Source organism: Paralichthys olivaceus, chromosome 2 (genome assembly GCF_024713975.1).
Source record: "Paralichthys olivaceus isolate ysfri-2021 chromosome 2, ASM2471397v2, whole genome shotgun sequence".
NCBI classification, from domain to species: Eukaryota; Metazoa; Chordata; class Actinopteri; order Pleuronectiformes; family Paralichthyidae; genus Paralichthys; species Paralichthys olivaceus.
Genome location: NC_091094.1, coordinates 15313175 through 15330053, shown reverse-complemented (window position 1 = coordinate 15330053; position 16879 = coordinate 15313175). Strand labels below are relative to the sequence as shown.

Below are 16879 nucleotides of genomic sequence, written 5' to 3'. Positions count from 1 at the left end.
GGCAGTAGAGCTCCTCTACTGTTTTGTCACTTTGAGAAATGACCGAAGAAGGGGAAGGAGGAGGAGGAAGAAGTAGGAAAAGGAGCAGCAGAAGAAGAAGTGCTTGGACAAAAAAAAACAAAAAAGAAAACATCAGCGACACTTGGCTGTGTGTGAACAAACAAGGTTACACAGTAATCTGAGGTATATGTGACATCCAGTTTGTTTCAGTGCATAATGAATAACCATGTTCCTACTTGCTGGTGTTATAAACATGCCTCATGTTACCCGACAGAGCCACAGTCAGTCGTAAATATTAGCTCATTCGACTCGTTCTTCTGCTCGTAGCTAGCCGTTAGCTGTTCGGTTGGCTGCTAGCTTCCCACAGGCGTTGACAGGTCGCTGCCGTGCCGTCGTTTTAACCTCGTGTGAGGCCTTATTTAGTCGAGTTAGATACGGTCGGGTTAGGAAGCCAGGTGTAAGCTAATTTTAGCCCCTGTCTGTCGTCCAGCTGGCCGCCTGCCTCCTCTCATGCTAACAGCGAAGCTACCTGCTAACAGTAGCCGCCTGCTAAACATCTGCTGCGGTTGTTTTCGCAGCTCAACTAACACGAGGAATTGTCAGACAGGCGACACCGCGATGGGATTAACTATCTTCTACCCTTTATCGCCTCTGAAGGGTCAGAAGATTGTTGTTGCTGCTCGTGTTTGTTTTCTGGAGCTACACCGTGTTTCTCTGGCTAACTGAATTAGCAAACCTCAAAGCAGCCTGATTTAATACCATCTGCGGTGTCTGAGCGTGTAAATCAACTTCTACCAGGTTTGGACAGATGTGGTGGTGCCGCTACACGTCAGGGCTCATTCGGCATTCTCTCATTAGTTTTTTCCGTCAATCAGGATCAGCTCTTTATAAACTGAACAGCATGTGTCATACTTGAAGAGAAGCCTTCACGTCACACAGTCGTGAACTGATTTCATAATAATGGTAATATTTCTTTGTAGCACCAGTAAAATCAGACTTAGTTGTTTTTTGCCCATCTACATCTTTCCTTCATTATACAGTACACTTCTTCATTACCATGGTTACATTCGCAAACCCCCAATGTAACGTCTTCAATTGTCTTGCTTTGACTGATCTGCACTTCTGAGCCAGCATGACTTTACAATGGTGAGAAGTTCATCACAGTGGAGAAGCTGACGTTAGATAATATTTGACTGTTTTGTTTGGTAATGCAGTTGAGTTATTAATGTACTATAAAAATGAATTCTTGAAATTTCTATCAATCAAGCTGAAAACTTCACGCGTAATTTCCACTTAATTGCTCTTTAGTGGTTAGTGATATGGATAAAATCTGTCATGTTTGTGATATAAATCACTGCTGATTTTTTACCTCATTCTCTTTCAGGAAGCAGCCCAATGCACAATGATAGCTGTGTGGTTTGTAAAACCCTCTTGAAACCTTGGAAGTGGCTGCTGATATGGTGGACCTGAGACTGGCTCCAAGAAGCCCCCAGTCTCCATTTTTCATGAGAGTCTGGGGAAACGTTGCCACTGATTATGGATCTAGGACATCACCTTCCTTGAGTTTCCAGTTTTACAGCCCTTCAGTCAAACAGCTGTAAGGGACATGGAGAGGGAAGCAGCTGAGAAGGAGATGGATGGAGTTACAGACACTGACGAGGAGCTCCCTAAAGGTGATTTCACCTTAGTGACCAAATCTAGTCAGTGTGAGGACAGAGAGACTGATGATGACTGTGAGCAAGAGAACACAACCGCCAGTCTCAAATCTCAGGACACCCCAAACCAAGACACCCCACAGGACTTCGGAATTGATGAAGTAGAGTATTGTGGATCTACAGAGGCCAAAGAGGACACTGAGCAGGCTTCAGATGGGTTAGAGAATGACGGCGCTACAGATCTTGAAAGCTCGCAGGTTCAAGAAGAGGATGATATTGAGAAGGAGCAGCACATGAATGGAGAGTCTGGTTGGAGGAGCCTGGGAGGCGGACGGAGATGCAAACTGAAGAGCAGTGGTTCATTTTCAGAGCAGAGCAGTCAAAGTGCTTTTGCCTCCTTTCAAAAAAGCAATGTTATATCCAGCGGTGGCCGGCACAAGCAGACCCGCAGACGTAATCACCACCACCATCAGCAGAACCGGAGCCGCAGGCGGACAGGCAACCAGCTCATCTTAGCTTTCAAGGAGATGCTGTCAGAGTCTCTCAGCTTCTGGTGCATCTCCTGCGTCCACATGATGATTGAGATTATTGTCACATTAACTCACAATTGTGGAGTCTGTGTGGAAACTGGAGGAGTGAAACTTTATAACTTTGGACAGCAGCTTCTTTTAAAGATCACAGATATACACGGGATGAAGGCAGATGCTAGTCGGATTTTGAAATGGACTAAATGCACAGGAGTAGATTTGGTGGATAAAATTGTCAGGTCAGGGAAGTGGGTAAAGACAGCGGCCTTATCTTGTTTCAGACTTTTCTGTGCTTTGGCTATTCTTGGGTCCCAATGGGTAAAGGGTGTGGTGGTCCGACTTGGTGGAGAACGGGGAAAACGCTACTGGACATCTTTTCAGGAGTCAAGGTTTTGGAAGCGGGTTGTTTCCCTGCTGGAGAGAGTTCAGAGACGGTTCAGGAAAGACGCCCACGCACCACCATCCACACATGAGTCACCTGGCAGAGCAGGGAGGGGCCAGTCGGGCCAGGAGCTGGAGAGACTGCTGGCCTTAGCTGAGATACCGGAGAACGAGCTTGACCCCTTTACAGTGCTTGGTGTGGAGGTACACGCCTCTGAGGCTGAGCTGAAGAAGGCCTACAGACAGCTGGCTGTCCAGGTTTGTGTGAGCTACCTGTGGCTGAGTGAAAAGTGGAAAATGTTATGGTTTGATGTCTGAAATAATGACTAATAAACTGCATCTGAGGCTGAAAGTTTTTTTTCCTCATGTAACCTTTTCCTCTGCCCTTTCTCTTTCAGGTCCATCCAGACAAAAATAAACACCCACGAGCTGGAGAGGCGTTCAAAGTATTGAGGGCTGCCTGGGATATTGTCAGTAACCCAGAGACACGACGAGAGTATGAGTTGTGAGTATGCTGAAAACTTGGTCATCATAGAAGCAAAATAAAAACAGATCTTTCGAAACATTTACTGCATTAAGTAAATGTTTTTTCATCTTTTACCTAATAATCTAAAATATTTCCTCCTCTAGTACAGTTTTAATAACAATAGAATAGAAAATTATCATCTTGTTAACTATTGTAGAGTGAATGATCATCACAGTGAACACTCTCCTTTGCTTTCAAGAAAATCTCCTGCACTTTAGATTTCAAAGTCAAATAAAAGTGATAATAAAAATAAACATCAGCGGCCTGTAATGTAGCACAGCACCGACCAATCTGTTTAATTCTCACACAGGAAACGCATGGCAGCAACCGAGCTCTCCAAGTCCATGAACGAGTTTCTCACTAAACTGCAGGATGACCTGAAGGAAGCCATGAACACCATGATGTGCACCAAGTGTGAAGGCAAACACAAGTACGTCTCTACACATCATATATATCAGATTATCTGCAGTCGCAGCTGAATCATCTCCTCAGTTTAATCTTTGTGTATGCCACAGCAGACTGTTCTCCACAGTTGTTTCCTTCATGACCTGTGTGTATGTGTGTGTGCGCACGCCTGCAGGCGGTTCGAGATGGATCGTGAAGTGGCTGAGGCCCGGTTCTGTGCTGAATGCAGTCGTTACCATAGTGCTGAGGAGGGGGACCTATGGGCCGAGTCAAGCATGTTGGGCCTTCGCATCACATATTTTGCCTGTATGGACGGCAAGGTCTATGATATAACAGGTGATCATCAGGATTTTATTTACAGATCATGTTTCCTAAGCTCATGTACACAATTATCAGCATGTGTCCCTTTAATGCCTCTACAAGGTCAAGAATGTCTTTGAGTATATGTTTTCTGTCTCTGTTTCAGAGTGGGCAGGTTGTCAAAGAATAGTCATTTCTCCTGACACTCACCGTGTGCCCTATCACATCTCCTTTGGTTCAAAGACCAACAGCAATCCCACACGACACAGGTATGTGCCCTTGGGTGAAATAAGTGCTTAATATTTAATGTATATGGGGAGTCAGTGGGGTGGTTCTCCTCCTCTTGTACTTTTTCTCCCTCTTCTCCTACCTTTCTTTAAAAAGAAATTAACATATATATATATATATATATGTATATATAAATATAAATTCACAGAAGTATCCAATGTAGTATAAATATAGAAAGGTACACAATAAATGGTATAATACAGGTCATGTGCAGAGGACACTAATGTGTATTAGAAATAGTCCATAATAGCAGAGTGACATGAGAAAAACCAGTTTAGTATTTATTTTTCATTCTGGATGGTGTTGTGTCAGAATGATCAGAATGAGTCTGACATCAGTGGGAATGAAGAACCTGTGGAAAAGTCCTTCTCGCACTGTGTGTAAAGCAGTCTGCTGCTGAAAGAGCTGCTCAGGGCCCCCACAGTGTTGTGTAGTGTCCATGATGGAATTCAGCTTTGCTAACATCCTCCTCTCACCCACTTCCTCAGTGGAATCCAGAGGGCAGTCCAAGATCGAGCTGGCTCTCCCAACCAGTGTATTTAGTCTTCTTTTGTCCCTCTCAGTGCATCAGCACCCCCAGCAGCCATTGGTGTATGCTGCAGAAGCCACCAGTGTCATTAAAATGCTGTATAGGAACCCCCCATGTGTTATGCACTGTTATGATCATATTAACAAACAATAAACGTGTAGAGTTTGTATTTCAACAAAGATACACTTTATGTTCAAATTGATCATCACCATCATCTCACAGCTGATTTCTTTACCTGTGGCTGCTCATATGCAGTTATAACACGACATCTACAAAAGCAAAAAATCAACTTTAGCTCAAGATCTCTGAACATTTTAACTTTTCCTTTCAGGACGACCTCGGAGAACGCCACAGGTCCAACCAATCCCGCTGACTTGCAGGACTTCTTCAACCGCATCTTCAAAGGAGGACCTCCTAATGACATGGCTGCCAACGGGGGCTTCTTCCCCTCAGGTTCCCCTCATCAACCACCGCCTGGTGCTGGAGTTCCGCCGTTCTCCCCTCCCCCAGGCCAGACAGGCTTCCACATGCCGGGGGGTCCACGGCCAGAGCCCAGCGAAACTTGGGCTGAAAGCGGCAAACCCCCCAGGAGGAGGAAGAAGGTCCGGAAACCCTTCCAGAGGTGAAGACTGTTCACTTCTCACGGTATCAATAAAGCAACACAGGGACACAATAAATAATGGCCATGTTTGTCTATTGCCTGCCTGTTGGCCTGCCAAGATCTGGACTGAAGGAGATGAATGTGGGTAAGGATCAGCCAGAGGAGAAAGAGACTGGCTCATGAAGAGGAGTGTGTTTGGACTGAATACAGTATTGAAGGACGGCTGAAGAGGTGGCAGTGACGGTGCTTTACCTCTCATTTTAACCTCTTTTCTGTTGGTCTTTAAGACAACTGTAGCCTTGGCATTGAAATCCTTTACAGGATGCTGTAACAAAACACTTTCATAATTTCCTGCCAAATCCTGCGACGCATGATTTACTCACCTGCATTTTAGCACACTTATCTTCTTTCAGTTGTGTTATTCATGTTTTCAATACAGTTAGTTAAATACATCAACTTTAGACTGCTGGTGAAGGTCGCAGTCAGTTGGACTGAAAAATGGATCAGGAAAACTGACATGAAGAAGAGAAGGAGCAGAGCAACATCACTGCGTCAGTGTTACTAACGTTAGTGGCATGTAGATCCCAGAATCTTCATCAATGATTCCAACACATCTTAACTAAATTTACAAAAACAGCAATTTGAGAACTCAATGTGGTTCTCTGGTAGTCGGCACACAGGCAGAAAACACTTTAAGTTTGAATGGCTCAATGGAAGTCAAATCTACTGGGACGACCAGTGTTTCTTTTTTATTTTCGTATCATTATTATTATTTTTAACAGGAAATTTCCTCTTAAAACTGATACATTTTTTTCCTATGGTAACATTTGCTGAAATGAAAATCTAATTTTTGGGTCAGGTTCAATGGTTAAATGTTTTTGAAACAGTCCTGTTACTGCTTTATGAAGATCAGAGTCACAGTCACACCCTGTATCCACTCACCCAGAAGAAGTTGTGTTAGAGCTGATGCTGATGTGTGCGTGGATTTGACCAGAGAATCACATCCTTCACGAAGGAACACTCATAACATTAGGTTTTTTTTCAGGGTTACATTTAAACATGTCAACCGGCCCAGTTAGATTAAGTGAACATGAACCTGTGATGCTGTCAAGATGTGAAATCTGGACGTGATGGAATGAAAATAACAAATTGGCTTTATTTGTTTTCAGACCCACTGATTTAAACATGATGAATCTGCCTGATGTGTATTTTCTCAGACCCAGATTAGGATTATAATCACCACGCAGTTAATGGTGTATAAAACTTAATTGGTGACACCTTGACATTTTGAAATGTTGATTATACTGTATCTACAGTAGTTTAAAAGACCACAGAATAGATGTATACTGCCCCCTGTTGATCCACTGTGTAGCCTGTTGAAAACACTTCAATACATCAAAATATACAACAGGTAACAACTACCTGAGTCTTAGATGTATGTTCTAATTTAAAATCAGACACGCTTATTACCTAATATCGAAGCAAAGTGGCCTTTACGTAAATTCTCAACAGAGACTTTTGTTCTTGAGCTACACAGTAAAAATGCAGTAGTAAAAAACATTTAGAATCTGCATTGATTCATGAAGTTGTTAAACATTTCAGGCTTTCTATATTTTTTGCAGCAAGTGCAATTCAATGACGGATGACAGAAAAGTCAGTTAAAAAAAAACAATCACTGTAAATGAAAAACCTGAGACAACATTTGTTTTCATGCTGATATATTCTCCGTGGCTCCTGGTAGTTTATAATTAATATTAACCTCCTGACCTGTAAGTGCTGTGTTGACATGTTTAAAGACAGATTTCAAAATGTCAAGGTCACACTTTTCACTGTAAATCTAATCTGAACCATAACAACTGATCTCTTCCTAATATTCCCAGTGTTACTGTACGCAACATGGGCACTAAGTAAGGGGTTGTACCTTGTGTTTGGTTTCAAATGACACTTTAATCTTCATCACAGGTAAATTTAGGAGCTGTTATTGTTTACACCTGATATGTGAAGATCATGAGACTTTAGTGATGTAAGACATTTGACAAAAGGTATTTTTGATAATTGACAATTGATGAGAAATACCATGTTCAGTTTTTTTTCTTCTTTTGTGTTAATTTGCACACCCACCCCTGTAAAAACATCACAGGGTGTTTTTGAACAGTCATCAGTGGTCTAACATACGCAGACTCCTCCAGCTGCATCTGAGTGGGAGGTGTAGCACGCTGAGATATTATTTGGTAGAAAGTGAATGATTAGAAGTTTTCGTTTTGGAAAAGTGCGTTTGATTTATACGACCATGACGCTTCATTTTCCACTCTGGAGAAGCCCAAGTATGTGAACTGTTTTAGTTGGTTTGTGTGGTCGCCTCAAATGAGGAGCCTTTGTTGCAGATATTGTCCGAGTTCGTTGAAGGAGGACGCTACGTTTACCACATGTTTCTTCACGTGTCACTTCTTTTTCCTTTTGTACATCCGGCCAGCTTCCCGGACTTGGATTGATTTACTTTAAACTCAAGTGATTCTCGTCTCACAGATTGAGAGTAAAATAGTCATGAATTAAGTCTATTCTCGTAAAAATATTTAATAGTGTGAAGGCAGATCAGAGCCAAACCAAGACCATGAGAGGTAACAATCTGATTTTCAAAGATGTCAGTTGAATATTAAATTATCAAACAAAAATCTACAGAAATGCTTTTAAAAATTTGTTGCATTTGTTCCAGATTCCCCTGCAATTTTTAAGGGGTTAAGTTCTTATCCACCTTTTCAGAAAACTGATTTAAAGATCACAATATACTGTGTTTGTCCATGTCTCGGAAACTGGACGCTTGCTTCCAGATGTCCACCTTGACTTGAGAATGTACAGTGCTGTATGTTAACGGTAGTTGTTCAAAGTCCAAGAAGTCAAAGGAAGAGCCCTTCAGATTTTTTTTTCTTTTCAAGTTTTCAAACAGAATATGCAGAGGTATTGCAAAAAAATATCTGACAATCATCAGGGTTTTTTAGTAGGGAATAATCTGGAGTTCCCTGGCTGGCAAACAGTTTTAAAAATATCGCTGTTGGGTTTCGTTCCCCCGCTTTCTCTGGTTTTCAAAATAAAGATGATTTCCTATATGCACAATGTTTGTTCTCTTTTCAATTACTTAACATCACAGTTCAAAGTTAAAAAACATTCAAACATACAGTAAGGTATGATATGATATACACAGAAAGGTTACACGTGTCTCCCTCAGAGCAGCCTGTGAGCCTGTAGAGGTCCCATACTTCAAATTAGCCTCATGTTTCATTTTACTCTAAACCCACTGAAAGTGAAAAGGGCTCTTTGTGTCACTGCTTTACCTCATATGGCTTTTCCATTCTCTGACCTTATAACTAACGGTGCTATGGCCGAGGAGAGAGGGCAGGCCATGTGAATCGCTCGGCTCCTTACAAGGCGGTGTTTCTGAGGTGCAGATTCCTGCACGATGTTTGATTTGAGTCTCAATCCCTGTCATGACTAATTAAAGCCTTTTATAGATCAGATAGAAAAAATGTCACTTAGATTTAGACTCTTTTTAGTGCAAGACAATCTCTCGGACCTGTCAGAGGGTCTTTGGCCCTTTTCAGACCTGGTACTACTATCTGTCCCGAGGACCCGTTTGAAAAGCAGATGATACATCCTCAAGGGGTTAATCCTTATGAATAATTTCATATATAAATCTCATTAAAACTGGTCAGCTCTTCTTGTCTGTTCTCCTGTGACCATCTCACTTTCCTGCTCCATGATTAAATGATTACATGTTATTTCATTTTGTGAAGACCAAATGAGTTTAAAAAGGCGTCTGGTGTCACTGTGTTTGTGTCGCTATGAGAGTCAGGATGGGCTGAGCGAAACTGGTGCAGCTTTGCTGTGAAGAAAGATTTTTCCTATTAAAGAAAAGTGAAGAGTATTAATCCGGTGTTTTTCTATCCAACACCATTAATTCACTGTCAGCACAGCCGCCAGGAGTAAATTAAGGTTCAGTATCTTATCCAACGTCAATTCTGAAAGCAGACTGGAGGTGCTGGGGATCGAACTACCAACCCTTTTGTTAGGGGCGACCCACTCCTCCTCCTGAGCTACAGCTGTGCCAATCATTATGTGGTGATCACTATTCATATTGTGGCTGTGGCTACAAACAATTCAGCGTATAGTCACTGAGAAGCGTAAAAATAAGTTGGGCGCATAGTGAAACTGCTGCAGGTCAGAGACGTCAGCTGAGTGGGCGGTCCTTCAGGTCCTGTGTGAACATGACACACAGTGAAAAGAATGACGCCATGTATGTCTCAGACCACCTCTGAATGTGGTCTGAGATCAGATCTCTGGACACATTCAGGACACATTTGGGCAAGTTCAGGGTTCAGATCTGAACTTGTGATCGTTACTACCAGGTCTGAACAGGGTCTTTGTGACTCCTTGTTTCCTTTTCCTCTGGCACTGAAGCGTTCCTCCGCTGTCCAGCAGTGAGCAGTTAAGCTCATCCCAACTCTGACAACTTCTCTTTAAGCGACATGGAAACAAATGGTTACAAAGCGAAGCAGAAGTTTAATAAATGCATGTCAGGTCAAAGCTTTACATAATTCACAAATAACGTTCAGTTTGTCGCTGCACAGAGGAAGTTACTGGACCACACTGTGATGGATCTGAGACTTGTCGCTCATGGGTGTGAAACAGATTCTAGTAAATATAACTTTGTGTCCGCCATTGTCCTGTCCCATGTTACACCAGTCTGGTAAGACATCAATCAGTGGTTCCCAAACGCTGTCATTTTCCTGTTTGGATGCCAATAAAAACATTTGACACCAACATACCAGAGTGTGGAGTCAGTGGATTTTGTTAACTGACAGAGCTGGAGCATTCATGTTTCTCTTTCCTGCATGTTGGAATAGTTTCTCAAGAGCAAAACTAGATTTTTCATATTCACTCAAATCCTCAACCTCCTGCCAACCACCACCAGTGTTTAGACCTCGGGGGGGATTTCCTTCACTATGCACAGCCTCGGCCCTGTCAATCATGATGACATCATGAGGGGTCTCAGCACCAAATTGACTCATTCATATCACATCACTTTCCCCTGGAAAGATTTTTCAACTGAAGTCACTCCTGATTGAACTGACATGTTTAATTCCAACAGAACAACAGAATTCTTGTACAACACAGGTTTTTTGCTTTCCAATCACTTTTTCTTACATCATGTCAGGATCGTTTCTAAATAAATTAGAATTATTCATGATTTCTTCTGCTAATTGTTTTCCATCCAAATGGGGCAAATCTTCTGATAATGACTAAAAACAAAACAATATTTGTGAATATTATTTGGCCCAGACTTAAGTAAAATATACACTTATATATATATATATATATATATATATATATATATATATATATATATATACATATACATATATATATACATACATATATATGTTTATATCTGGTTAAAAATAAAAGTATTACTTATAATTAAAATATTTCATCCTTCACAGACAACCTCTTCTCTATCATAGAAAAACATTTATATGCTCATATATGTGACAATAACTGCTTCAGTGTTTGATGATCACCTCCACTCTACAACTTGCCTTTCAGAGCTGCGATGATGCTGTGGAGCTGAGAACAGTCTCGATACGCCACCAGGCCTCCTTGGTTGGCCCAGCGGTCGGCTCCTCTACACCCAGTCTGAGACTGGTGATAGGTCAGTTCTGTCTGGTCATCCTTTGCTTCAGAGGCAGACTGCAGACTCTTACTCAGGTCCACCACTCCCCCTCCGAGGGCTCGGAGCAGGGCGTGGGGAGCACAGGAGTCCCACTTAAAGGTGCTTCCCTCTGAGAGGACGTAGACGTCAGCGAGGCCCTGGATGACACACAGGATCTTGTAGCCAGCTCCGGAGGCATACATGAGCTTCTCAGGGCCACACAGTGAAGTCAAGGATTCCTTCACCACCTGCTTCTCACTGGAGCTCAGCACCGCTGAGAGGCCTCCTCCCTTTTCTGATCTACATTTGGGCCGCGACAGCGAGCAGATGTTGACGTCGCCGAAGGAGACGCCCCAGAAGTGTTTCCCCCTCCAGCTGTGAACACAAGCACGGAGTGGAAAGGTGAGAACGTTCCACTTCAGAGACGAGACACACAATTAAAATGCAGAAGGATACTGAAGATGACTGAGAGTTCCTCCCTTCACTCGAACAACCTCATGAACCTGACAGGAGCACAGCACCTACTCACTGAGCTCCTCCTGGAAAAACATGTCGATCAACTATCCACCAACATCAACTTCTTCATGTAGCTGTTCATAAGGTTCTGGAGTGAGTCACCTCCTCATCTAAACACTCCCCACAGTTTAATGACTGTCCTGACATGTAGGGTACCTGGTCAGACTCATCTCCAAATGTTTTAAGACTTGCAGGTAGAGTTCTGGCTGCGTGAGGTGAAGAAAAAGGTCCAGACACAAAGACGGAAAGGGAACAGTACATAAAGTAAGAGTAAACAAAATAGACAGACATAAACAGATGATCAGATAAACCTTCGTGCCTTCACATCTTGCTTTGTATTTCTGCCCAGCAGTGTTCTTGATCTTTGTCAGGCTTCATTTTCGAATCCTCAGTTAATTCTTTAAAGGAGGCTTTAGAGGAGAGCTTTTTGAGACTTTTACCACTAGATGTTACCTTAACCTGCCCCTAACAAGTCAGTAAAGGTAACATCTAAATTCAATTTTGAGAAGAAGGGCGCCTATACCTTTGTGCGCTTTCACAATGTACAACTTTCTTTACCCACCGTCCATCTGAGGGATCTTTGTAGTTGAACGGCTGGTTGATGACACCCATGACGGGCTCGCCTGTGCTCCGGAGGTATACCCCGATCAGAACCAAAGCACAATGCAGACCTGAGGGAGACAGGTGACCCTCCTCCAGCACCTCTTCTCGGCCCTCTATGTACTGACTGGTGGCATCTTAATTAAAAAGTAAACAGAGACGATTAGTTCTCAGTAAGATCTGAGATCAGATGTTTAGAAATATTCACGGCGCCGAGCCCTTCACCTATGGGGTCGATCCAGATGCCGAGCTCAGAGGGGCTGAGGGGCACCGTCAGACCATCTGTGCTGGCGTCAGTGGTCGCACGGTTTTGGTGGATGGCTCGAGCAAGCAGAGACGCAGCCGTGCGGTCGCCGTCCAGCACCGTGGCGAGCAGCGCCGCAGTCTCCTCCTCCGTACCGCACACTGTGACAATCACGCTCTCTCCTACAGACACACAGTCAGTGACACCTCATTTCTTTAATGCAAATTAGTAAATGTTTGCATGCTGTGACACACATGTTACATGATTCTTACACTCTGAGGCTTGAAGGTACAGTGTGTAAAATGTCGTGATATCTAGTGTTGAAGTTGCATGTTGCAGCTGAACACCCCTCACCTCACCCTCTCCTTCCAAACATGAAAAAGAACCTGTGGTAGCTTCAGTTGTCATAAAAACTCAAAAGGTGTTTAGTTTGTCCAGTCTGGACTAATGTAAAAAACATGGCGGCCTCCGTAGAGAGGACCCCCTCAAAATTAATATAAAGTATTTAAATATAAAGAGTCTTTTATGAAATAAACTAGTGAAAACATCATGAGGATTATTCTACATTAAATTTCTGCCAATAGTTCCCTTTCACCTAAATCTTACACACTGGACCTTAAAGTATTGATCATGAGCCCAAGTGTATGTTTAGCCTTTCTTAGTGTTCTCAGTTAGTGTTCTACTATGAAGGTGAGGTGATTACTATTATTTACCTCTACACTCAGAGTCAGAACTCCTACAGTGGAACCACGCCTGGCCCCATATTCTCTGTGTCTGTTCATTTAATTTGATCAATCACAATCTCGCTGAGGAATTTGTGATATCATCAAGAACTAAAACAAAACAGCTAAAGATTCTCTGGTTCCAGCTTCTCAAATGTCAGGACCCGATGCTGTGTGGCACTGTTAATATCCCCATACGAGCCCTAACACAGCTTCATGCATGTGGTTTGTTGTGTGTATGTTATGTGTAATATTAAATAATTACCAAGCCCATTCTCAAACTTGTTGGACTCCTCCCCATGAATGAAGCCAACCATTTCAGGAAACTGCAAAAAAGAACGGAACAGACCATTAAAAAGCAGTTCATCATCCACTGTAGAGTCCATACGTATGCAGTGACCTCTCCTACCTGAGTGCCCACGTCATGTCGGATCATCTCCTGAATCACCACGTCGGCGAGCGTCTTGAAGTCCTGGACGAACTTCTTGTTCTTGTCATCTCCCTTCTTCTCTTGCACGAGGAGCTGAAACAGCGGAGCCTCCTGCCTGCACACCCGGGCCACGTTAGCCGCTTTCTCAGCCACACGCAGCAACAGCCTCAGCAGCTCAGCCATGCCTGCGCAGAGAGAGAATAATCACAATATTATTTTCAGCAATAGCATCATGACAATATTGATATATTGCTTAGGCATCGTGAAAGCATAGCGAGGAGGTAGAATTGATCTACCTCAGATTTGTTTTGCTGTTTATCCAGTGTTTTTCGTTCTGTGTTCATGAAAAAGAGTTTAAAACAACAACTATAACACCATTTAATACCTTTAACATTGTGATGCCTGACCAAAACATATGTTTGACCTGAGAGGTATCAGGTCTTTGCAGGCACGCCACTGATTAGATGTTTTATTTTTGTGTTTAGAGTTGCCACCCTGTCTCTGGTATTAACATAATTTCAGTCAGGTATAATTTAAGCCACACACAATATTACATGGTCTGTATTTTACTGTTTCTAGTCTTGATGACCACTCAGAGCTCTTCACAGTTTTAATTATTATTATTAAAAGATGTATTAAGAGGTGTATAAGTAACAAATTCACAGACAGCAACCTTCAGCCAGGAGTCTTTAAACTTATAAGAAACAATAATGTGACATTTGTCCTGCTAATAATCCAAAGACTGACAGCTAACTTTTTTAATCTTGATATAATTTTTGAACTCTACGTGAGGGTTTAGTCAAAAACTGCTCCTGTGGTGGAGTGAAAAAAAGACGAGGCAGGTCATCACACACTGAGTTAATTATAGCCTCAAAATGAAAACAGGACATATCTTGAAAAAAAACAAGAGCGTGGGGGAGGGATGTGGTTTCCAGATCTTTGCATATGTGAACCACACAGTATCTCTGCTATAGTCAAATGGTGCATCCATAAAACACTGCAAAGTCCAGAGAGTGTGCTAAACTCAGAAACACAAGTGTGAGGGAAATAATGAGAGAAGGAGAAAACACCAAAAATCAGAAATAAAAGAGTAGGAATACTTCAGTGTCTGTGGGAAAGACGGGCCTCAATGAAATAAATAGACTTTTAACACAGATGATTAAACTGTGGTCCCTTGACTGCAGCCAGATGTGCTCCTACTGCTCGTGACGTCCCAGATGTTTAGCTTAGCATGAGGATACACCGCGCAGCAAAGGAATGTCAGCGTCTGAGAGAAAAGTGACGATCTCACCGAACACCGCGTCTCCTCTGTGCCTCCCGGTAGCTGTGTCTCTGCTCGCCGCCCTGCAGTCGCCTCAGAGGGGTAGTTTGACGCGGCGGGACCGGGGCAGGGCGTTAGGTTTCTGCGAACAGCCGGAGGTATCGGGGATTTTAGTTGAAACCACGGATCAGTCTGCGCTGGTTTCTCTACGTCAGTGCGCGTTTCCTACGCGGGGGAGGGGCTGCACAACACGGCCGACACACACAAGGTCCCGCCGGTTGCGTCACCGGGGAGCGCACGGTGTGTTCCACAGGGAGCGGTCAACAGGAAGTGGAGCCGCCATGGTGCGTTCAGGAAGCGGCTTCTGCTACCTAAAGCATGGTAGCTGCAGCACTCGTCAAGGACAGGAAATTCAGACTTTCTGACAAATAACCTTATTCTGTCAGGCATGCACTTGTGTTTTTTTCATTGCAGATATGTGCTCAACACACAAACAGCAACACAACAGCTGAAGTGACGGCACAGTTAAATAAACATACATGCAGATAAGTAAAAATTAGTTAGATAAAATGTCAAAAAAAGGATGTATAATATAAATGTCATTGACTGATAAATATAAAGGAGAGAAATAAGGAGAATGAGGTGTGTTCTATTGCAAATTAGAACTTCAGACTCCTCATGTATTCTTTATAACCAATGCTATTCACTTCCTCTCATATCTTGTGTCAGTATACAGTATGGGTATACACCCTCTAAATGCAGGGCTGGAACTGTACATCTGGGGCCCTGGGCAGGATTAGTGTGGGGGACCTGCCTCGCAGTGGAAAGAGCAGCTTTTAATTGCTCATACAACTATTATTCATCTGAAGCCAAATAGTTAAAATGATTGTCTTCATCATAACAATTGAATCATGCATAAAGTCATTCATTGTTTAAATCTTCATGTACACACATTTGATGTAGAAAACGAATGTGTCACTTTAAAAAAGGCCTTACTAACAGGCAGGACCCATGAACAATTCTTTAAAAGTACACTTTTAAAGAACAAATACTTTGTTGAGATGTTCTTCATTTAGTAAATATTACATTAACTAATATCATTATTTTTATTGTCCAACCCGCAAATTTGCCTATGCCAGGGGCCCCTGTATTGTATACATACTAATGTCATTGCTGCCAATTTTGGATCAGACATACGCGATGGTCTTCACTTGTGGCCCTATAGTCTCAGTAGCAAACAACACATTGGCCACCCTAAAGTGAAAGATGTATGACTATGGGGCCTCCCTGGGGGCTGTGGGGTCCTAAGCAGCTGCCTGATTGGCTTATATATTGTAAAATATAAATAAATAATAAAACATTTTTTTGTTTTCTGAAATGTGTTTCTTTCTAATTGTGTTTTCTGATATGTCGTGCTTTCCAAAATGTTGTATATTGATGGTGAACCCTTTATTTTCTGAAATGTATTGTTGTCTGAAAAGCTGAGTCGACGTGTCTCGACTCCAGGGACCGTACTTTAGAACTCTTTAATAGTGTAGGATCCTTTCAGGAAACCAACCACAATCTCTCTTCCACAAATAGCTACACCACAAACACACTGATGAGTGCTTTTAGCAATTTTAAAGGCCATTAAAGGCATGACACAAGCCAAATGTCTTCTGTAATAAATTATGTAAATTATCTTGTTTTGTATGGGTTCCAATTAAAGATGCTTCTAGATGCTTTACAACCTAAAAGGTCAAAAAAATATATTTGTAGCTTCACAATTATATGTATTTTTAGTCCCTAACAGTAATAGTGTTAATACTATCATGTTGGTAGTATCTGAAATGTACTTAGAAAAACATTTTTATACATTCCTTTCAATAGAAATGTTGAAGGTTTTGAAATGTTTTCTATAAGTACACATTCACAACCTTTAATTTCTTATGCAGAGTTTACATACATTACTTTACATGCTGAGCCAATAGCAATGTCGATGATGAAAGTACATCTGATGCAAACATTTCACTCTGTCAGCACTTTTCTGTCAGGGACTTCATTTTAGTTACCTATAACCGTGAGTGTTATTACAGTTGTTAACTGTGCACAGACTATTGTGGACATGATCTGGAACAAATCAAGAATCTGCTAAAGTTTGTGGGACTCAAAATCTGTTTGTGACAGGAAATGACTGTGGAGAAATGTTGA

The 16879-nt window shown here is 42.2% G+C and overlaps 2 protein-coding genes across 4 annotated transcripts; one reads left to right on the top strand and one right to left on the bottom strand.

Moving 5' to 3' along the window:
• The first annotated feature begins 33 nt into the window (after positions 1–33).
• dnajc14 (DnaJ (Hsp40) homolog, subfamily C, member 14) lies at positions 34–8323 on the top strand. 2 transcript variants are annotated; one of them, XM_020086599.2, is made up of 7 exons: positions 34–183; positions 1385–2821; positions 2962–3068; positions 3400–3519; positions 3670–3830; positions 3961–4063; positions 4943–8323. In XM_020086599.2, the coding sequence occupies exons 2-7, from the start codon at positions 1607–1609 to the stop codon at positions 5235–5237; spliced, it is 2001 nt and encodes a 666-aa protein (XP_019942158.2). In that variant the 5' UTR covers positions 34–183; positions 1385–1606; the 3' UTR covers positions 5238–8323. The 2 variants fall into 2 exon arrangements, with proteins under 2 accessions (XP_019942158.2, XP_069394144.1); XM_069538043.1 differs by lacking the exon at positions 34–183 and adding an exon at positions 238–1146.
• A 2001-nt stretch (positions 8324–10324) lies between these two features.
• On the bottom strand, positions 10325–15158 carry inpp1 (inositol polyphosphate-1-phosphatase). 2 transcript variants are annotated; one of them, XM_020086601.2, is made up of 6 exons: positions 14720–15158; positions 13408–13613; positions 13264–13324; positions 12258–12458; positions 11995–12169; positions 10325–11291 (listed from the first exon to the last, which is right to left on the bottom strand). In XM_020086601.2, the coding sequence occupies exons 2-6, from the start codon at positions 13609–13611 to the stop codon at positions 10793–10795; spliced, it is 1140 nt and encodes a 379-aa protein (XP_019942160.2). In that variant the 5' UTR covers positions 13612–13613; positions 14720–15158; the 3' UTR covers positions 10325–10792. The 2 variants fall into 2 exon arrangements, with proteins under 2 accessions (XP_019942160.2, XP_019942161.2); XM_020086602.2 differs by lacking the exon at positions 14720–15158 and adding an exon at positions 13725–14705.
• Between the last annotated feature and the right edge of the window lie 1721 nt (positions 15159–16879).

Coding starts and splice junctions, on each gene's coding strand:
- dnajc14 (XM_020086599.2), top strand. CDS start 1,607: ATGGAGAGGGAAGCAGCTGAGAAGGAGATGGATGGAGTTACAGACACT. Junction 3,069..3,399: donor ACACGACGAGAGTATGAGTT/GTGAGTATGCTG, acceptor ATTCTCACACAG/GAAACGCATGGCAGCAACCG. Junction 3,520..3,669: donor AAGTGTGAAGGCAAACACAA/GTACGTCTCTAC, acceptor GCACGCCTGCAG/GCGGTTCGAGATGGATCGTG.
- inpp1 (XM_020086601.2), bottom strand. CDS start 13,611: ATGGCTGAGCTGCTGAGGCTGTTGCTGCGTGTGGCTGAGAAAGCGGCT. Junction 13,325..13,407: donor GACATGACGTGGGCACTCAG/GTAGGAGAGGTC, acceptor TCTTTTTTGCAG/TTTCCTGAAATGGTTGGCTT. Junction 12,459..13,263: donor CAAGTTTGAGAATGGGCTTG/GTAATTATTTAA, acceptor GTGTGTCTGTAG/GAGAGAGCGTGATTGTCACA.